The 20000-nt window shown below is 45.0% G+C and overlaps 1 protein-coding gene across 3 annotated transcripts in view; it reads right to left on the reverse strand.

Annotated features, from left to right (window-relative positions):
• The window catches only part of LOC128684751 (discoidin domain-containing receptor 2-like), a 437491-nt gene that overhangs the window by 166883 nt on the left and 250608 nt on the right, over positions 1-20000 (reverse strand). For all 3 annotated transcript variants that reach the window (XM_070104357.1, XM_070104351.1, XM_070104350.1), the window contains exon 3: positions 10643-10877. In XM_070104357.1, the coding sequence (XP_069960458.1) occupies positions 10643-10877 (235 nt within the window). The remainder of the gene's footprint in view (positions 1-10642; positions 10878-20000) is intronic.

A 20000-nucleotide genomic window follows, 5' to 3' on the forward strand; every position in this document is an offset into this window, starting at 1 on the left:
CCCACTACACCAAGTGTGACTCAGTCACGGGGAGGGGGAGGGGCAAGAGGGAGGGGGAGGGGCAAGAGGGAGAGGAAAGTAGTAGGCAGAAGGGAGGAGAAAGAGGAAGGTAGAAGGGAGGGGATGGGCAAGGGGAAAGTGGGATGGGGTAGGGGGAGGAGGAGGGGGGAAGGGATAGGAAAGAGGAGGGGAAGGGAAGAGGGAAGTGGGGGGGGAGGGGGAGGGAGAAGAGGGAAGGGAGATGGGAAGGTAAGGGGAAGGGGTGATGGGGAGAGAGAGACTGGAGGGAGAAAGAAGGGAAGATAGAGGGAATGGGGATGGGAAGGGGTGAAGGGGAGGGGAAGGGTGGTGAAAGAGGACCGGAAGGGGGAGGAAAGGGGAGGGAAAGGGGGAGGGAAAGGGGGAGGGATGGGGTAAAGGGGAGGGAAAGGGGGAGGGAAAGGGGGAGGGATGGGGTAAAGGGGAGGGAAAAGGGGGAGGAAAGGGGTAAAGAGGAAGGGAAAGCGGGAGCAAAGAAGGTGAAAGGGAGGGGAAGGGGGAAGGGGTGAAGGTTTGAAGGGGGAGGAGAAGTGGGGGAGGAAAGGGGAAAATGGAGGGGAAAGGTTAAGGGGAGGAAGGGTTGAAGGGGAGGGAAGTGGGGAGGGAAAGTGAAGGGGAGGGAAGGGGTGAAGGGGAAGAAAGGGATAAAGGGGGAGGGGAAGGGAGAAGGGAAGAGGTGAAGGGGAAGAAAGGGATGAAGGGGAGAGGAAGGGGGAGGAGAAGGGGGGAGGGAAGGGTCACAAAATATGCTACAAATTAAAACAGGAAAACAGAATTTCTCTCAAACAAATTTCATCTGTTCTCCCTCCCTGTTACTCTCCCTACCCTCCCTGTTACTCTTTCTACCCTCCCTGTTACTCTCCCTACCATGCATTTTGCTCTCCCTATCCTCCTTGTTACTCTCCCTACCCTCTCTGTTACTCTTTCTACCTTCCCTGTTACCCTCCCTGTTACTCTCCCTATCTTGCCTGTTACTCTTCCTACCCTCCTTGTTACTCTCCCTACTCTCCTTGTTACTCTCCCTACCCTCTCTGTTACTCTCTCTACCTTCCCTGTTACCCTCCCTACCCTCCCTGTTACTCTTCCTACCCTCCCTGTTACTCTCCCTACCTTGCCTGTTACTCTTCCTACCCTCCTTGTTTCTCTCCCTACCATCCCTGTTACTCTCCCTACCCTCTTTGTTACTCTACCCCTACCTTCCCTGTTACTCTCCCTACCCTCCCTGTTACTCTCCCTACCCTCCTTGTTACTCTCCCTACTTTCCTTGTTATTCTCCCTACCCTCCTTGTTACTCTCCCTACTCTCCTTGTTACTCTCCCCCTACCTTCCCTGTTACTCTCCCTACCCTCCTGTTACTCTCCCTACCCTCCCTGTTACTCTCTCTACCCTCCTTGTTACTTTCCTTATCCTCCTTGTTACTCTCCCTACCCTCCCTGTTACTTTCCTTACCTTCCTTATTACTCTCCCTACCCTACCTGTTACTCTCTCCTTGCTCTCCCTGTTACTCTAACTACCCTCCCTACCTTACGTGTTACTCTCCCTACCCTCCCTATTACTCTCTCTACCCTCCCTGTTACTCTCCTTACCTTCCCTGTTACGCTCTCTACCCTTGTCACTTTCCCTACCCCCTGTTACCCTCCCTAACCTTCCTGTTATTCTCCCTATCTTCCATGTTACTCTCCCCCTGAGGGAGAGGGAAAGGTGAGAGAAGGGTGGGGGAGGGATGAGGGAGAGGTTAAAGAGGAGTGAGATAAAATAGGATAAGGAAGGAATGAGGGAGGGGTGAAAGAGGGGTGAGGGAGAGAAGGGGTGAGGAAGATGAAAGGAAGGGATAGAGGGGGAGGTGGGGGGAGGGAAATGGAGGGGGAGGGAGGGGGAAGGGGATGGAGGGGGAGGGAAGGGGATGGTGGAGGAGGGGGAGGGAGGGGCATGGTGGGGGAGGGAGGGGATGGGAGGGGGAGGGAAGGGAGTCATTATCCCCCTGCATGTACACTTACAAGTGTTAAGGTCTCACAAGGTTGCTCAAGATAGATTTACTGACCTGGTGTAATAGATGGAGAGGGGAGACAGAGGGGGCGCCTAGCGGAGGGTCTGCTACCTGGAGAGTCTTCCGTGGAGTCAATGCTCCCGTGGCCCGGTCCTGGACCAGGCCTCCCGGTGGGTGACATGATCAACCAGTTTGTTGGTGCTGGACGCACCAATTCAAACTAACGTAAGCACCAACAGCCCGGCTGATCAGGAACTGACTTGAGAATCTCCTTCAGTTCCTTTTGTAGACAGCCAGGGGTCTGTTGGTGATCCCCCCCCTTATGTATGAAGCGAGGACGTTGAAAAGTCTTGGTTCCCTCACACTTACTGAGTTGTTCTTTTGTGTATTCACGGCCCAATCTGCCAAGCATCTTATTTTCAGGGGAATAATGATTTGTGTGCAGATTTGGGACCAGTCGACGGAGAATTTTCCAGGTGTCGATTATGAATTATCTCTCTCGCCTATGTTCCAAGGAGTACAGATTACGTGACTTCAAACGATCCCAATGTAATTTAGGCCCTTGACTGAATCCTCGCAAGCAGTGACGGTTCTCAGTACGTTCTCCAGGTCTACGACTTCGTCTGCCATGACCTGAGATGTTGGAGTACAGCTCTGCAGCTCTTGTTTTGAAGGATCTTGTTATCCAGTCTATCACTTTTCTTGCGACTGTGACAGTGACACTGTTGTGATCCTTGAAGGTGACACGATCACTCTCTGGGGAGAAGGATGGAGGTGTGGGGAGAGAAAAGCCAAGATAATATAATGAAGGAAAGAGGATGAAGGAGAAGGAAGAGGAAGATTGAGGTGCAGAGGAAGGTGAGGAGAATAGATGAGGAGGGGAGGTGCAGACAGAATGAAGGTGAGGAGTAGTGCAGGTGGGGTGATGGGGAGGGGTAGTGCAGGTGGGGTTATGGGGAAGGGTAGTGCAGGTGGGATGATGGGGGTAGTGTAGGTAGCGTGATGGGGAGGGTTTGTGTAGGTGGCGTGATGGGGAGGGGTAGTGCAGGTGAGGTGATGGGGAGGGGAGTGGTTTGTAAAGATAACTCACTCTTCCCATCTTCTAAATCAACAATATTTCACTTAAACCACTTTGTGTATTTATTCTTGCTTGTCATCTCTGTGTATGTTCTTCTCTCCCTCCCCCTCTCTCCCTTCCTACCTCCCTCCCTCTCTCCCTTCCTACCTCCCTCCCTCCCTTTCTCTCTTTCCCTCTCCCTCCCTCTCCCTCCCTCTCTCTCTCCCTACCTCCTTCCATATACATTGTACTCTTGTAGTCTATGGTTCTCCGCTACGTCTTGATAACCTTCAAGGTCATCACTAATGACACTCAACCAGTGCCAGGGTTCCACTAAGAAGCATACTTGGGCCATCTTTATTGAACATGTACTCCTATGACAGACTTCAGTCATCCCAGAATCCCATGAATGTGCAGTTGACAGTAAAGAGAGGCAATACCAGCTGCTCTTAAGTTACATTAGTCACCAGCTTACAGCTATGTCAGTCTGGGGTAAACGATGCTAGGTTACATTTGCTTCTGAAAAATCACAAATGATGATGGTCTCTAGGCACCGTGATGTTAATACTAGATAATGGATGGAAAAATGTTAGAACCCGCGGATGAGGTGGATATCCTAAGAATGAGATTTAAATCCAAAATGTCAATGGAAAATTCACGTGGTAAATCTTGCAAGCAAGGCAGCCAGAAAGCTAAGAGCACTGCTTGACAGTAAAGGCACAAGCACGCTTACACCTTGAGAATGCTCCACTTTCTTGGACTGCCTACCCCTTGTTTCATCTACGACTTCTGGACAGAATAGAGAACAGAGCAAGATGACTCATCTCTCGCCTAGACCCATCCTGGACAGATCTGTTATTTCAGCAGAGCCTTCAACACCGGAGAGATGTGGACGGCCTTACTGTTATGTACAAGGCAAATGTTGTTAAGCTACCACACTTGGCTCCACTCTATGGTCAGAGAGAAGACAGTTTCTATACCACAAGACGGGCAGCAAACAACAACTACATTCTGGCTGTAACTTTCTCCAGAACATCACTTCATCTGAGATTACTTATTCCCAGGATGACTCGAGTCTGGAACATGTTCGTACAGCATACTGACACTGATGAAATAAATAACCAAATGAAATCGCAGAGAGATGGCTCCAACTTCACGATGTTCTCTACTTGTATGTCCCATAACAATAAAAAGGCTTTCAAATGAGCTGATGTAGGTGACAGCTCTTGCAAATAGTTAGAAACCCTTACCCTAACCTTGTAAAATCCTGTGCAAATAAAAGTTAGAGAGAAAGAGAGAGAGAGAGAGAGAGAGAGAGAGAGAGAGAGAGAGAGAGAGAGAGAGAGAGAGAGAGAGAGAGAGAGAGAGAGAGCAATATGTTTTCCAGGGGAGGAGTGGTGGCCAGGTAGGATCCTTCAACACCCAGGGGGATCCAGACTAATTTAAAGGATCTGCTGCCTGAACCTGCAGGATCCAAGCGTCTCCACACAACCGATGCTCTTTTCTCCAACACATTTCCTATTTACCCCTCCCTCCCTGCTCCCCTTCCCTCCCATTTTCCTCCTTCCCATCCCCATCTGTGTTTATCTTCGATTTCCTCACAGAGACGTACAAGAAGGTTCCAACCATCGTCTGGATATAAAAAAAAAAAACCTCCGCCAATATTTCTTAGCAAGGTTTAAACACTTGATGCCAGCCATAAAAAAAAAAACATGGAGAGTAGAAGGATCTAAACCTGTTTGGGTGGAAACCAAACAAACTCCGATGTGTTTTTCCACTGTAAACACTGGTGGCAAAGGTGTCTGGATGTTTTGTGTTTGTGTGTTTCACTTCAGTCCTCCCAGACATCATTTTTACCGTCACTGACGCTCTGGGTGCGTCACACGACCACACATCCGGCCGTAACCAGCGCCAGAAGCCTGGTAGTGGCTGGCTGGCTGGTCGCTGGTTTGGGTTGTCAGGGTAGTCAACCACGGGTTAGGATTAGGAGAGAGGGGAAAGGAGGGGAAAGGTTGGGTGAGGGGGGTCGATCTCCAGGCTAGTTGACCTTATACTTACACCCGGGTCTGGAGGTCAGTCTCTCACCAGCGCCACACTGATCAACACAAACTGACTTTTATCTCTCCTTATGAGGATATGAGATGTAGAGTGCACTTTCTCGCTCTCTCTCTCTTTCTCTCTTTCTCTCTCACTACGTTACCCACAGTACGGTATCTAATATATTTACTGTAAATAACGGTATATAACACCGGTCTTAGGGACATAAACGTAGTGAAGAACGTTATTGTTCTATTTTATTGAGTTCTTCCTGCTAGCACGTCTTTACTGCCAGGTTCATTTATTTATTTATTTATTTATTCCCTTCTTTTTGCTCCTCTCCATCATTTATTTTCATTCTCTCCATCATTTACTCTCCCAATCTCCATTATTTACTCCCTCTCCATCATGTACCACACATCCTAAGTGTACAGTACACCAGTAAATATTCTTTGTACAAGGGCAAACATCCCTTGTGTACACTCTTAAATATCCCCTTGTGTACACCAGTAAACATTCTGTGTGTACACTGAACCACGTACAAGACTCCTGCCTGGATGTGGTCACGTGATCATCTACAACCTCTGGCGAGGTAGGGGAAGGAGGAGAATAGGTGGGAAGGGGAGGGGGGAAAGAAATCGACTGGGGGAGGGAGATGGAATATAAGAGGGGGGGAAGGAAGGGGAAAACAGAGAGAGAGAGAGAATGTGACAGGAACGTCACGGCTGACACACACACACACACACACACACACACACACACACACACACACACACACACACACACACACACACACACACACACACACACATACACACACACACACACACACGCATACACACACACACATACACACACACACATACACACACACACATACACACACACACAGACACACACACACAGACACACACACACATACAGACACACATACACACAGACACACACACACACACACACACACACACACACACACACACACACACACACACACAGACACACACACACACACACAGACACACACACACACACACACAGACACACACACACACACACACACACACACACACACACACACAGACACACACACACACACAGACACACAGACACACACACACACACACACACACACACACACACACACACACACACACACACACACACACACACACACACACACAGACACACACACACACACATACACACACACACACACACACACACACACACACACACACATACACACACACACACATACACACACACATACACACACACACATACACACACACACACACACACACACACACACACACACACACACACACACATACACACACACACACACACACACACACACACACACACACACACACACACACACACACACACACACACACACACACACACACACACACACACACACAGGCCAAGGCAAGAGTACGACGAGAGCAATAGAGCGATGGTTGACACAATGGCTAGAGTGGCCAGAAGAGCTCATGCATGCAGGGCAAAGCTCCTGATCATGGGTGACTTTAACCACAAGGAGATCGATTGGGAGAACTTGGACCCACATGGGGGCCAAGATACATGGAGGGCTAAGATGATGGAGGTGGTACTGGAAAACTTCATGTGCCAACACGTAAGGGACACTACAAGGGAGAGAGGAGAGGATGAACCAGCAAGGCTGGACTTAGTATTCACCTTGAGTAGTGCAGATATCGAGGACATCACATATGAAAGACCCCTTGGGGCCAGTGACCATGTGGTTTTAAGCTTCGAATACACAGTAGAGCTACAAGTGGAGGGAGAAGCAGGAAGGCCAGGACGAATGAAGCCAAACTACAAGAAAGGGGACTACACAGGAATGAGGAACTACCTGAATGAGGTTCAGTGGGACAGAGAACTGGCAGGGAAGCCAGTTAATGAGATGATGGAATATGTAGCAACAAAATGCAAGGAGGCTGAGGAGAGGTTTGTACCCAAGGGTAACAGGAATAATGAAAAAGCCAGGATGAGCCCATGGTTTACCCAAAGGTGCAGGGAGGCAAAAACCAAGTGTGCTAGGGAATGGAAGAAATATAGAAGGCAAAGGACCCAGGAGAATAAGGAGAACAGTCGTAGAGCCAGAAACGAATATGCACAGATAAGAAGGGAGGCCCAAAGACAATATGAAAATGACATAGCAGCGAAAGCCAAATCTGACCCGAAACTGTTGTACAGCCACATCAGGAGGAAAACAACAGTCAAGGACCAGGTAATCAGGCTAAGGAAGGAAGGAGGAGAGACAACAAGAAATGACCGTGAAGTATGTGAAGAACTCAACAAGAGATTCAAAGAAGTGTTCACAGAGGAGACAGAAGGGACTCCAGAAAGACGGAGAGGTGGGGCACACCACCAAGTGCTGGACACAGTGCACACAACCGAGGAAGAAGTGAAGAGGCTTCTGAGTGAGCTAGATACCTCAAAGGCAATGGGGCCAGATAACATCTCCCCATGGGTATTGAGAGAGGGAGCAGAGGCGCTATGTGTACCCCTAACAACAATATTCAATACATCTATCGAAACAGGGAGATTGCCTGAGGCATGGAAGACAGCAAATGTAGTCCCAATCTTTAAAAAAGGAGACAGACATGAAGCATTAAACTACAGACCAGTGTCACTGACATGTATAGTATGCAAAATCATGGAGAAGATTATCAGGAGAAGAGTGGTGGAACACCTAGAAAGGAATGATCTCATCAACAGCAGCCAACATGGTTTCAGTGACGGGAAATCCTGTGTCACAAACCTACTGGAGTTCTATGACATGGTGACAGCAGTAAGACAAGAGAGAGAGGGGTGCGTGGATTGCATTTTCTTGGACTGCAAGAAGGCGTTTGACACAGTTCCACACAAGAGATTGGTGCAAAAACTGGAGGACCAAGCAGGGATAACAGAGAAGGCACTACAATGGATCAGGGAATACTTGTCAGGAAGACAGCAGCGAGTCATGGTACGTGGCGAGGTATCAGAGTGGGCACCTGTGACCAGCGGGGTCCCGCAGGGGTCAGTCCTAGGAAAAGTGCTGTTTCTGGTATTTGTGAACGACATGACGGAAGGAATAGACTCTGAGGTGTCCCTGTTTGCAGATGACGTGAAGTTGATGAGAAGAATTCACTCGATCGAAGACCAGGCAGAACTACAAAGGGATCTGGACAGGCTGCAGACCTGGTCCAGCAATTGGCTCCTGGAGTTCAATCCCACCAAGTGCAAAGTCATGAAGATTGGGGAAGGGCAAAGAAGGCCGCAGACGGAGTACAGTCTAGGGGGTCAGAGACTACAAACCTCACTCAAGGAAAAAGTTCTTGGGGTGAGTATAACACCAGGCACATCTCCTGAAGCGCACATCAATCAAATAACTGCTGCAGCATATGGGCGCCTAGCAAACCTCAGAACAGCATTCCGACATCTTAATAAGGAATCATTCAGGACCCTGTACACCGTGTACGTTAGGCCCATATTGGAGTATGCGGCACCAGTTTGGAACCCACACCTAGCCAAGCACGTAAAGAAACTAGAGAAAGTGCAAAGGTTTGCAACAAGACTAGTCCCAGAGCTAAGAGGTATGTCCTACGAGGAGAGGTTAAGGGAAATCAACCTGACGACACTGGAGGACAGGAGAGATAGGGGGGACATGATAACGACATACAAAATACTGAGAGGAATTGACAAGGTGGACAAAGACAGGATGTTCCAGAGATTGGACACAGTAACAAGGGGACACAGTTGGAAGCTGAAGACACAGATGAATCACAGGGATGTTAGGAAGTATTTCTTCAGCCACAGAGTAGTCAGTAAGTGGAATAGTTTGGGAAGCGATGTAGTGGAGGCAGGATCCATACATAGCTTTAAGCAGAGGTATGATAAAGCTCACGGCTCAGGGAGAGTGACCTAGTAGCGACCAGTGAAGAGGCGGGGCCAGGAGCTTGGACTCGACCCCTGCAACCTCAACTAGGTGAGTACATACACACACACACACACACACACACACACACACACACACACACACACACACACACACACACACACACACACACACACACACACACACACACACACACACACACACACACACACACACACACATACACACACACACACACACACACACACAGAATAAAGTTTAAATCAAGTTCCATAATGCTTCAACTTTCCTGTTGACTCTGGTCGACTTGAGTTTCATTAAAAAATGTAATACCTCGCCAAGTTAGACTCCGTTCAGGGTAAATTATGTTGGTGGAACTTGTTGTAACTTGTCGTAACAGCTGTGAGAGAGAGAGAGAGAGAGAGAGAGAGAGAGAGAGAGAGAGAGAGAGAGAGAGAGAGAGAGAGAGAGAGAGAGAGAGAGAGAGAGAGAGAGAGAGAGAGAGAGAGAGAGAGAGTGAGTCGGAGAGAGAGAGGAGAGAGAGAGGAGGATTGGAGACGAAGACGGGAGGAGAAGAGAAGAGAGAGGGAGATCGAGAGAGAGAGGAAGAGAAGGGTTTGAGAAACGGTTACTTGGCTGATCTAACCCTACTGTCAAGGTGCAGAGGGGACTGACTACCAACTATCAAGGCTGAGGGACTGACTACCAACTATCAAGGCTGAGGGACTGACTACCAACAATCAAGGCTGAGGGACTGACTACCAGCTATAAAGGCTGAGGGACTGACTACCAACTATCAAGGCTGAGGGACTGACTACCAACTATCAAGGCTGAGGGACTGACTACCAACTATCAAGGCTGAGGGACTGACTACCAACTATCAAGGCTGAGGGACTGACTACCAACTATCAAGGCTGAGGGACTGACTACCAACTATCAAGGCTGAGGGACTGACTACCAACTATCAAGGCTGAGGGACTGACTACTAAATATCAAGGCTGAGGGACTGACTACCAACTATCAAGGCTGAGGGACTGATTACCAACTATCAAGGCTGAGGGACTGACTACCAACTATCAAGGCTGATGGACTGACTACCAACTATCAAGGCTGAGGGACTGACTACCAACTATCAAGGCTGAGGGACTGACAATCTACTATCAAGGCTGGGGGACTGACTACCAACTATCAAGGCTGAGGTACTGAGTACCAACTATCAAGGCTGAGGGACTGACCACTTACTATCAAGGCTGAGGGACTGACCACCTTAACATTACCTCTCCACTTCAACCACTGTCTCCACCATGTCACCTCTGTATTCTACTGAAGAAGCCTGCCGTGCAGGCGAAACGTTGTTTCACTAATACACACCCTATGTATCACACACGGTGTGTACTAGCGTCACTTAGACGCTAATACACACTGTTTATAACGATGAAACACTGGTCTCCGTTTACAACGAACAGATGGGGGTTTGCTCACTGACCCTCGTTTACAACGGAGAAACAGGTGGAGGTTGCCCACTGTCTCTCATTTACAACCCAGAAACAGGTGGGGGTTGCCCACTGACCATCGCTTACAGTAAAATACCCACACAAGGTTCCCAGGTACTGACCTTCTCACCGTCCCACCTCTTGTAGGTATACCAGGAGGTGACTCCCGGCCTCCAGTACTCCAGCATGTACGTCTCCACGAACTCCACTCCCTGTCCGTTGCCAAAGCGTCCCTGGCTCTCCGTGGCCGAGATGACGTGAGTTGTCTCCAAGTCGATCTCCAGGTACTCCTTGGAGTCCGCAGTCCCCACCATCTTCCGGGGACACCACGCTCCCCCCAGTCTCTCGATCTTCAACCTGGGCGAGAGAGAGACAGAGGTGAGCCACGGGGAGACGAGACAGAGAATAGATCACAACATGAAATGTGGGAGAGTTTGAAAGTAGAGTTTATGTCTTAGGGGAATAATGCGATCAGTGAATGATTCAAAACGTTACGAGAGTGAAAAAGAAATAGAAAGATAAATAGATAGATGAAAAGACAGATATATAGATAAAGAATGACAGAAACACACACGCACATATATGTGTATATATATATATATATATATATATATATATATATATATATATATATATATATATATATATATATATATATATATATATATATATATATATATATATATATATATATATATATATATACATGCAATAAGATCACAGTAAACAGGTGATTTCAGAATATGCAAAACAACCACTGTGAAAGAATAGAGAAATTCCAAGCGCTTTCGTGACTACTCACATTATCAAGGAACTATGAAAGTAAAGCATCCAAGGAAGCTATATAAGGGGTCTGGCCAACACCTCACTATCAGATCCCACAACGGTTAAACACCTGACGCGCGCCGACCCAACTGGATAGGTCCTTTGCACAACTCACCCACAAACTATTCTACCCAAGAAAATTTAAAAATTATTATTTGTCCAGTGTATTATTAAATTCTTCCCAAATTCTATTAATTATTAATGGATCTAATTTATATAAACCAAAGGAAATATTCATATTATTGTCAAAACTGCTTTTTATGAAACAAGATTCAATTATATTCCTGTCGACCATGGACTTGCTTGATACTACTTTCTCAACTTTTTGAAAATCAATTGGATGGTTAAAATCTCTTACCTGAATAAATAGAGCATTGGAATCTTGTCCAGTTCTAATGCTATATTTATGTTGTTTTAATCTTAGTTCGAGATTTTTACCAGTTTGACCGTAATAAACTTTATCGCAAATTTTACAAGGAATCTTATAGACACATCCATCAGCATTTTGGGGGGAATTCTTTATCAAAAGTTTTTTTACTGTATCAAGATTTTTGAATAGAACTTCAATATTAAAAGTCTTAAGAAGAGAAGGCATATCAACCAAGTTTTCATGGTAAGGGAGAACCAACATATTTTTAGTTGAATAAGGCTGGTTGTCCCTTTTTGGATTGTAAAAAGTATTTCTAGCAACTTTAAAAGATTTATCAATTACATTTCTTGGGTATTTTAAATCATTACCTATTTCATAAATTTTGGATATTTCCTCGTCTATGAACTCAGGACTACAAATTCGTAAAGCTCTCAAAAACAGTGATGAGAAAACAGACAGCTTGACTCTATCTTGATGCGAGGAATAATAGTGGACATAGGAACAGTTATTTGTAGGTTTTCTGTAAATTTTAAATTTGAATTCATTATTACCCTTAATAATTAAAACATCTAGAAAAGGCAATGAGTTATTTTCTTCAAACTCAACAGTAAAGTTTATATAATGGGCTAATAATTGCTATAATGAACTCAGAAGAATTTGTAATGAACTCAAGAGCAAACTACTAAGAAAATTAAACATTTTAATTGAAAATAGTGATTGGACAAAGCATACTAATAACAATTTTGTAATTAACTTATCAGATGAAATTTTAGACAAACATACAACTGCTGCTCTAGGTTTTGGCCTAAGTTTTGCAACTTCAGAAAAGCTTAATAATGTTGAAATTGCAAAAGCCTTTTGTAACTTTGAAAATTTTTCTGATTTATCCTCTGATGAAATTAATATTAGTAAAGGAATGGTATATAGCTCTATGTTAAAACCAAACATTCCCAATTGCCCTCAAAGATTCTTTAAGTCTTATGATACACTTAATAACAATAAAAATTTGCGCCTTACTAAAGCAGACAAAATAAATGCAATAGTAATTATGAAAAAAATGATTACCAAGAAAAAATGAATAATCTCTTAGATTATACTGAAACCTATTCTAAACTTAGGAAAAATCCCCTGGAAACCGTTATCAGCAATTTCACTAAAACAATAAAACTTCTACTGAAAGGCAAAGATGAATTAGTCAAACAATTTACTTCCACTAATCCATCTTTGCCTTACATGTATGGACTAATAAAAACACACAAACCAGGGAATCCAGTCAGACCAATTATTAGCTCCATAGGGTCAGTTTCATATAAATTATCCAAATGGCTTGTTGATATTTTGAGCCCTATTGTTAGCAAAATTTATAACTTTAATGTTAAAAACAACATAGACTTGGTTGATAAATTAAGCTCCTTGACTGACTTAAATGATTTTAACATGGTTAGTTTTGATGTTACTTCCTTGTTTACGAAAGTTCCTGTTGATGATTTATTAAGTTTCTTATCTGAAGAACTCGTTAACTATGATTTACCATTGCCAGTTCCTACTATCATTAAACTTACTAAACTTTGCATTGTTGATGCAAAATTTGTATTTAATGATACGTTTTACACTCAGAAGTTTGGTATGGCAATGGGAAATCCTCTTTCACCTGTTCTTAGTAACCTATACATGGAATTTTTTGAAACAAGGTTGCTTAACACAATCCTCCCTAATAGAGCTAAATGGTTCAGATATGTTGATGATATTTTGTGTCTTATGCCCAAAAATGTAGATATACACCATTTCCTTGGAAAATTAAATAGCTTAGCCCATTCTATAAACTTTACTGTTGAGTTTGAAGAAAATAACTCATTGCCTTTTCTAGATGTTTTAATTATTAAGGGTAATAATGAATTCAAATTTAAAATTAACAGAAAACCTACAAATAACTGTTCCTATGTCCACTATTATTCCTCGCATCAAGATAGAGTCAAACTGTCTGTTTTCTCATCAATGTTTTTGAGAGCTTTACGAATTTGTAGTCCTGAGTTCATAGATGAGGAAATATCCAAAATTTATGAAATAGGTAATGATTTAAAATACCCAAGAAATGTAATTGATAAATCTTTTAAAGTTGCTAGAAATACTTTTTACAATCCAAAAAGGGACAACCAGCCTTATTCAACTAAAAATATGTTGGTTCTCCCTTACCATGAAAACTTGGTTGATATGCCTTCTCTTCTTAAGACTTTTAATATTAAAGTTCTATTCAAAAATCTTGATACAGTAAAAAAACTTTTGATAAAGAATTCCCCCCAAAATGCTGATGGATGTGTCTATAAGATTCCTTGTAAAATTTGCGATAAAGTTTATTACGGTCAAACTGGTAAAAATCTCGAACTAAGATTAAAACATCATAAATATAGCATTAGAACTGGACAAGATTCCAATGCTCTATTTATTCATGTAAGAGATTTTAACCATCCAATTGATTTTCAAAAAGTTGAGAAAGTAGTATCAAGCAAGTCCATGGTCGACAGGAATATAATTGAATCTTGTTTCATAAAAAGCAGTTTTGACAATAATATGAATATTTCCTTTGGTTTATATAAATTAGATCCATTTATAATTAATAGAATTTGGGAAGAATTTAATAATACACTGGACAAATAATAATTTTTAATTTTTCTTGGGTAGAATAGTTTGTGGGTGAGTTGTGCATAGGACCTATCCAAGTTGGGTCGGCGCGCGTCAGGTGTTTAACCGTTGTGGGATCTGATAGTGAGGTGTTGGCCAGACCCCTTATATAGCTTCCTTGGATGCTTTACTTTCATAGTTCCTTGATTATGTGAGTAGTCACGAAAGCGCTTGGAATTTCTCTATTCTTTCAGAGTGGTTGTTTTGCATATATATATATATATATATATATATATATATATATATATATATATATATATATATATATATATATATATATATATATATATATATATATATATATATATATATATATATATATATATATATATATATACGTAAGTGTGTGAGTGTGTGTGTGTGTGTCGTGCCGAATAGGTAAAACTGGTTAATTAGCAAGAAATCGTTTAAAATTAAGTCCTTTCTAAAATATATTTCTAAATATATTTCAGGAAAGTTTACGACAATTTAATAATAAACAAACACAATGAAATATTTTTCTTCGTTAGGTTCAGGACTCTCAGCACAGTAGAACTCTCAGGAACAGGACTCTCAGCACAGTAGAACTCTCAGGAACAGGACTATCAGCACAGTAGAACTCTCAGGAACAGGACTCTCAGCACAGTAGAACTCTCAGGAACAGGACTCTCAGCACAGTAGAACTCTCTCAGGAACAGGACTCTCAGCACAGTAGAACTCTCTCAAGAACAGGACTCTCAGCACAGTAGAACTCTCTCAGGATCATGACTCTCAGCACAGTAGAACTCTCAAGAACATGACTCTAAGCAGAGTAGAACTCTCAGGAACAGGACTCTCAACATAATAGAACTCTCAGGAATAGGACTCTCAGCACAGTAGAACTCTCTCAGGAACAGGACTCTCAGCACAGTAGAACTCTCTCAGGAACAGGACTCTCAGCACAGTACAACTCTCTCAGAAACAGAACTCTCAGCACAGTAGAACTCTCTCAAGAACAGGACTCTCAGCACAGTAGAACTCTCTCAGGAACATGACTCTCAGCACAGTAGAACTCTCAAGAACATGACTCTAAGCACAGTAGAACTCTCAGGAACAGGACTCTCAACACAGTAGAACTCTCAGGAATAGGACTCTAAGCACAGTAGAACTCTCAGGAACAGGACTCTAAGCACAGTAGAACTCTCAGGAACAGGACTCTCAGCACAGTAGAACTCTCTCAGGAACAGGACTCTCAGCACAGTAGAACTCTCAAGAACATGACTCTAAGCACAGTAGAACTCTTAGGAACAGGACTCTCAGCACAGTAGAACTCTCTCAGGAACAGGACTCTCAGCACAGTAGAACTCTTTCAGGAACAGGACTCTCAGCACAGTAGAACTCTCTCAGGAACACGACTCTCAGCACAGTAGAACTCTCAAGAACATGACTCTAAGCACAGTAGAACACTCAGGAACAGGACTCTCAGTACAGTAGAACTCTCAGGAACAGGACTCTAAGCACAGTAGAACTCTCAGGAACAGGATTCCAGCACAGTAGAACTCTCTCAGGAACAGGACTCTTAAGCACAGTAGAACTCTCAGGAACAGGACTCTCAGCACAGTAGAACTCTCAAGAACATGACTCTAAGCACAGTAGAACTCTCAGGAACAGGACTCTCAGTACAGTAGAACTCTCAGGAACAGGACTCTAAGCACAGTAGAACTCTCAGGAACAGGATTCCAGCACAGTAGAACTGTCTCAGGAACAGGATTCTAAGCACAGTAGAACTCTCAGGAACAGGACTCTCAGCACAGTAGAACTCTCTCAGGAATAGGACTCTCAGCACAGTAGAACTCTCCTCGGGAACAGGACTCTAAGCACAGTAGAACTCTCTGGAACAGGACTCTAAGCACAGTAGAGCTCTCAGGAACAGGACACTCAGCACAGTAGAACTCTCTCAGGAACAGGACTCTCAGCACAGTAGAACTCTATCAGGAACATGACTCTCAGCACAGTAGAACTCTCAAGAACATGACTCTAAGCACAGTAGAGCTCTCAGGAACAGGACTCTCAGCACAGTAGAACTCTCTCAGTAACAGGACTCTCAGCACAGTAGAACTCTCTCAGGAACAGGACTCTCAGCACAGTAGAACTCTCTCAGGAACAGGACTCTCAGCACAGTAGAACTCTCTCAGGAACAGGACTCTAAGCACAGTAGAACTCTCTCAGAAACAGGACTCTCAGCACAGTAGAACTCTCTCTGGAACAGGACTCTCAGCACAGTAGAACTCTCTCAGGAACAGGACTCTCAGCACAGTAGAACTCTCTCAGTAACAGGACTCTCAGCACAGTAGAACTCTCTCAGTAACAGGACTCTAAGCACAGTAGAACTCTCAGGAATAGGACTCTCAGCACAGCAGAACTCTCTCAGGAACAGGACTCTCAGCACAGTAGAACTCTCTCAGTAACAGGACTCTCAGCACAGTAGAACTCTCTCAGGAACAGGACTCTCAGCACAGTAGAACTCTCTCAGGAACAGGACTCTCAGCACAGTAGAACTCTCTCAGGAACAGGACTCTAAGCACAGTAGAACTCTCTCAGAAACAGGACTCTCAGCACAGTAGAACTCTCTCTGGAACAGGACTCTCAGCACAATAGAACTCTCTCAGGAACAGGATTCTCAGCACAGTAGAACTCTCTCAGGAACATGACTCTCAGTACAGTAGAGCTCTCAAGAACATGAGTCTAAGCAAGGTAGAACTCTCAGGAAGAGGACTCTCAGCACAGTAAAACTCTCAGGAATAGAACTCTCAGCAGAGTAGAAGTCTCTCAGGAACAGGACTCTCAGCAGAGTAGAACTCTCTGAGGAACAGGACTCTCAGCACAGTAGAGCTCTCTCAGGAACAGGACTCTCGGCACAGTAGAACTCTCTCAGGAACAGGACTCTAAGCACAGTAGAACTCTCAGGAACAGGACTCTCAGCACAGTAGAACTCTCTCGGGAACAGGACTCTAAGCACAGTAGAACTCTCAGGAACAGGACTCAAAGCACAGTAGAACTCTCTCAGGAACAGGACTCTCAGCTCAGTAAAACTCTCTCAGAAACAGGACTCTCAGCACAGTAGAACTCTCTCAGGAAAATGACTCTCAGTACAGTAGAACTCTCAAGAACATGACTCTAAGCACAGTAGAACTCTCAGGAACAGGGCTCTCAGCACAGTAGAATTCTCAGGAATAGGACTCTCAGCACAGTAGAACTCTTTTAGGAACAGGACTTTCATCACAGTAGAACTCTCTCAGTAACAGGGCTCTCAGCACAGTAGAACTCTCTCAGGAACAGGACTCTCAGCACAGTAGAACTCTCTCAGGAACACGACTCTCAGCACAGAACTCTCAAGAACATGACTCTAAGCACAGTAGAACTCTCAGGAACAGGACTCTCAGCACATTAGAGCTCTCAGGAATAGGATTCTCAGCACAGTAGAACTCTCTCAGGAACAGGACTCTAAGCACAGTAGAACTCTCAGGAACAGGACTCTCAGCACAGTAGAACTCTCTCAGGAACAGGACTCTCAGCACAGTTGAACTCTCTCAGGAACAAGACTCTAAGCACAGTAGAACTCTCAGGAACAGGACTCTAAGCACGGTAGAACTCTCTCAGGAACAGGACTCTCATTTCAGTAGAACTTTCTCAGAAACAGGACTCTCAGCACAGTAAAACTCTCTCTGGAACAGGACTCTAAGCACAGTAGAGCTCTCAGGAACAGGACTCTCAGCACATTAGAATTCTCTCAGGAACAGGATTCTAAGCACAGTAGAACTCTCAGGAACAGGAGTCTCAGCACAGTAGAACTCTCAGGAACAGGACTCTCAGCACAGTAGAACTCTCTTAGGAACAGGACTCGAAGCACAGTAGATCTCTCAGGAACAGGACTCTCAGCACAGTAGAACTCTCTCAGGAACAGGACTCTCAGCACAGTAGAACTCTCAGGAACAGGATTCTCAGCACAGTAGAACTCTCTCAGGAACAGGACTCTAAGCACAGTAGAACTCTCAGAAACAGGACTCTCAGCACAGTAGAACTCTCAGGAACAGGATTCTCAGCACAGTAGAACTCTCTGAGAAACAGGACTCTCAGCACATTAGAACTCTCAGGAACAGAACTCTCAGCACAGTAGAACTCTCTCAGGAACAGGACTCTCAGCTCAGTAGATCTCTCTCAGAAACAGGACTCTCAGCACAGTAGAACTCTCTCAGGAACAGGACTCTAAGCACAGTAGAACTCTCAGAAACAGGACTCTCAGCACAGTAGAACTCTCTCAGGAACAGGACTCTCAGCACATTAGAACTCTCAGGAACAGGACTCTAAGCACAGTAGAACTTTCAGGAACAGGACTCTCAGCACAGTAGAACTCTCATGAACAGGACTCTAAGCACAGTAGAACTCTCTGAAACAGGACTCTCAGCACAGTAGTACTCTCAGGAACAAGACTCTCAGGAACAGAACTCTCAGGAACAGGACTCTAAGCACAGTAGAACTCTTAGAAACAGGACTCTCAGGAACTGGACTCTAAGCACAGTAGAACTCTCTCAAGAACATGATTCTCAGCACAGGAGTGCTACAAGAAGACTCAGAGTGCAGAACTGTAGCATCAAGACTACAAGAGAGGGGCGTCCCACAGCAGGACTCCAGCACCTAGCTCTCAGCACAGTCCTATTTTAGGTAAAGACTTTTATGGGACTTCCAGAAGTAGGACCTTCATAACAGGTAACCTAGGACTCACAGGAAGAAGGAGAGGGGAGGAAGAGGAGGAGGAGGAGGAGGAGGAGGAGGAGGAGGAGGAGGAGGAGGACGAGGAGAAGGAATAGGAGGAAACCGAGGATGAGAAGGAAGAGGAGGAGGACGAGGGAGAGGAGAAGGAGGAGGAGGAAGAGGAGAAGGAAGAGGAGGAGAAAGAGGAGGAAGAGGAGGAGAAGGAAGAGGAGGAGGAGGAGGAGGAGGAAGAAGAGGAGGAAAAGGAGGAGGAGGAAGAAGAGGAGGAGGAGGAGGAGGAGGAGGAGGAGGAGGAGGAAGAGGAGGTTAAGGAGGAGGAGGAAGAGGAAGAGGAGGAGGAGGATGGGATATAAAGAGAACGATAGTCACTGGTAAGGGGGTACAGGAAGTGGAAAAGGGGTAGAGGAAATGGGAAGAGGGTAAAAGAAAGTGCTGAATGGGAATGGGGTAAGGGGAAGATGGGTAAGGGGTAGGGGAAGAAGAGGGAGGGAGAAATTAAGGGATGCTGCGTTTCCTCCCCCATACTACTTACTGTTCTCTATCTCTCTCTCTCTCTCTCTCTCTCTCTCTCTCTCTCTCCCTCCCTCTCTCTCTCTCTCTCTCTCTCTCTCTCTCTCTCTCTCTCTCTCTCTCTCTCACCCTGCTAGATGAGGGTCGAGTGGAGGGGCGGAACAGAGTCGGTGGCGCCATCTGTGGACACATTATGGAACTAATTTCAGGTTGCGATGGCGCCGGTATGGTAATTCTCCTACTACGACTCTTGGGCCATCTGACTCTTGCGCCATCTGACTCTTGCGCCATCTGACGATAAAACTGGAAGCGTATTTAAGGCGGGAAACTGGCCGGGGAGGAGTGGAGGTAGGGGGAGGTGGGGG

Source organism: Cherax quadricarinatus, chromosome 5 (genome assembly GCF_038502225.1).
Source record: "Cherax quadricarinatus isolate ZL_2023a chromosome 5, ASM3850222v1, whole genome shotgun sequence".
NCBI classification, from domain to species: domain Eukaryota; kingdom Metazoa; phylum Arthropoda; class Malacostraca; order Decapoda; family Parastacidae; genus Cherax; species Cherax quadricarinatus.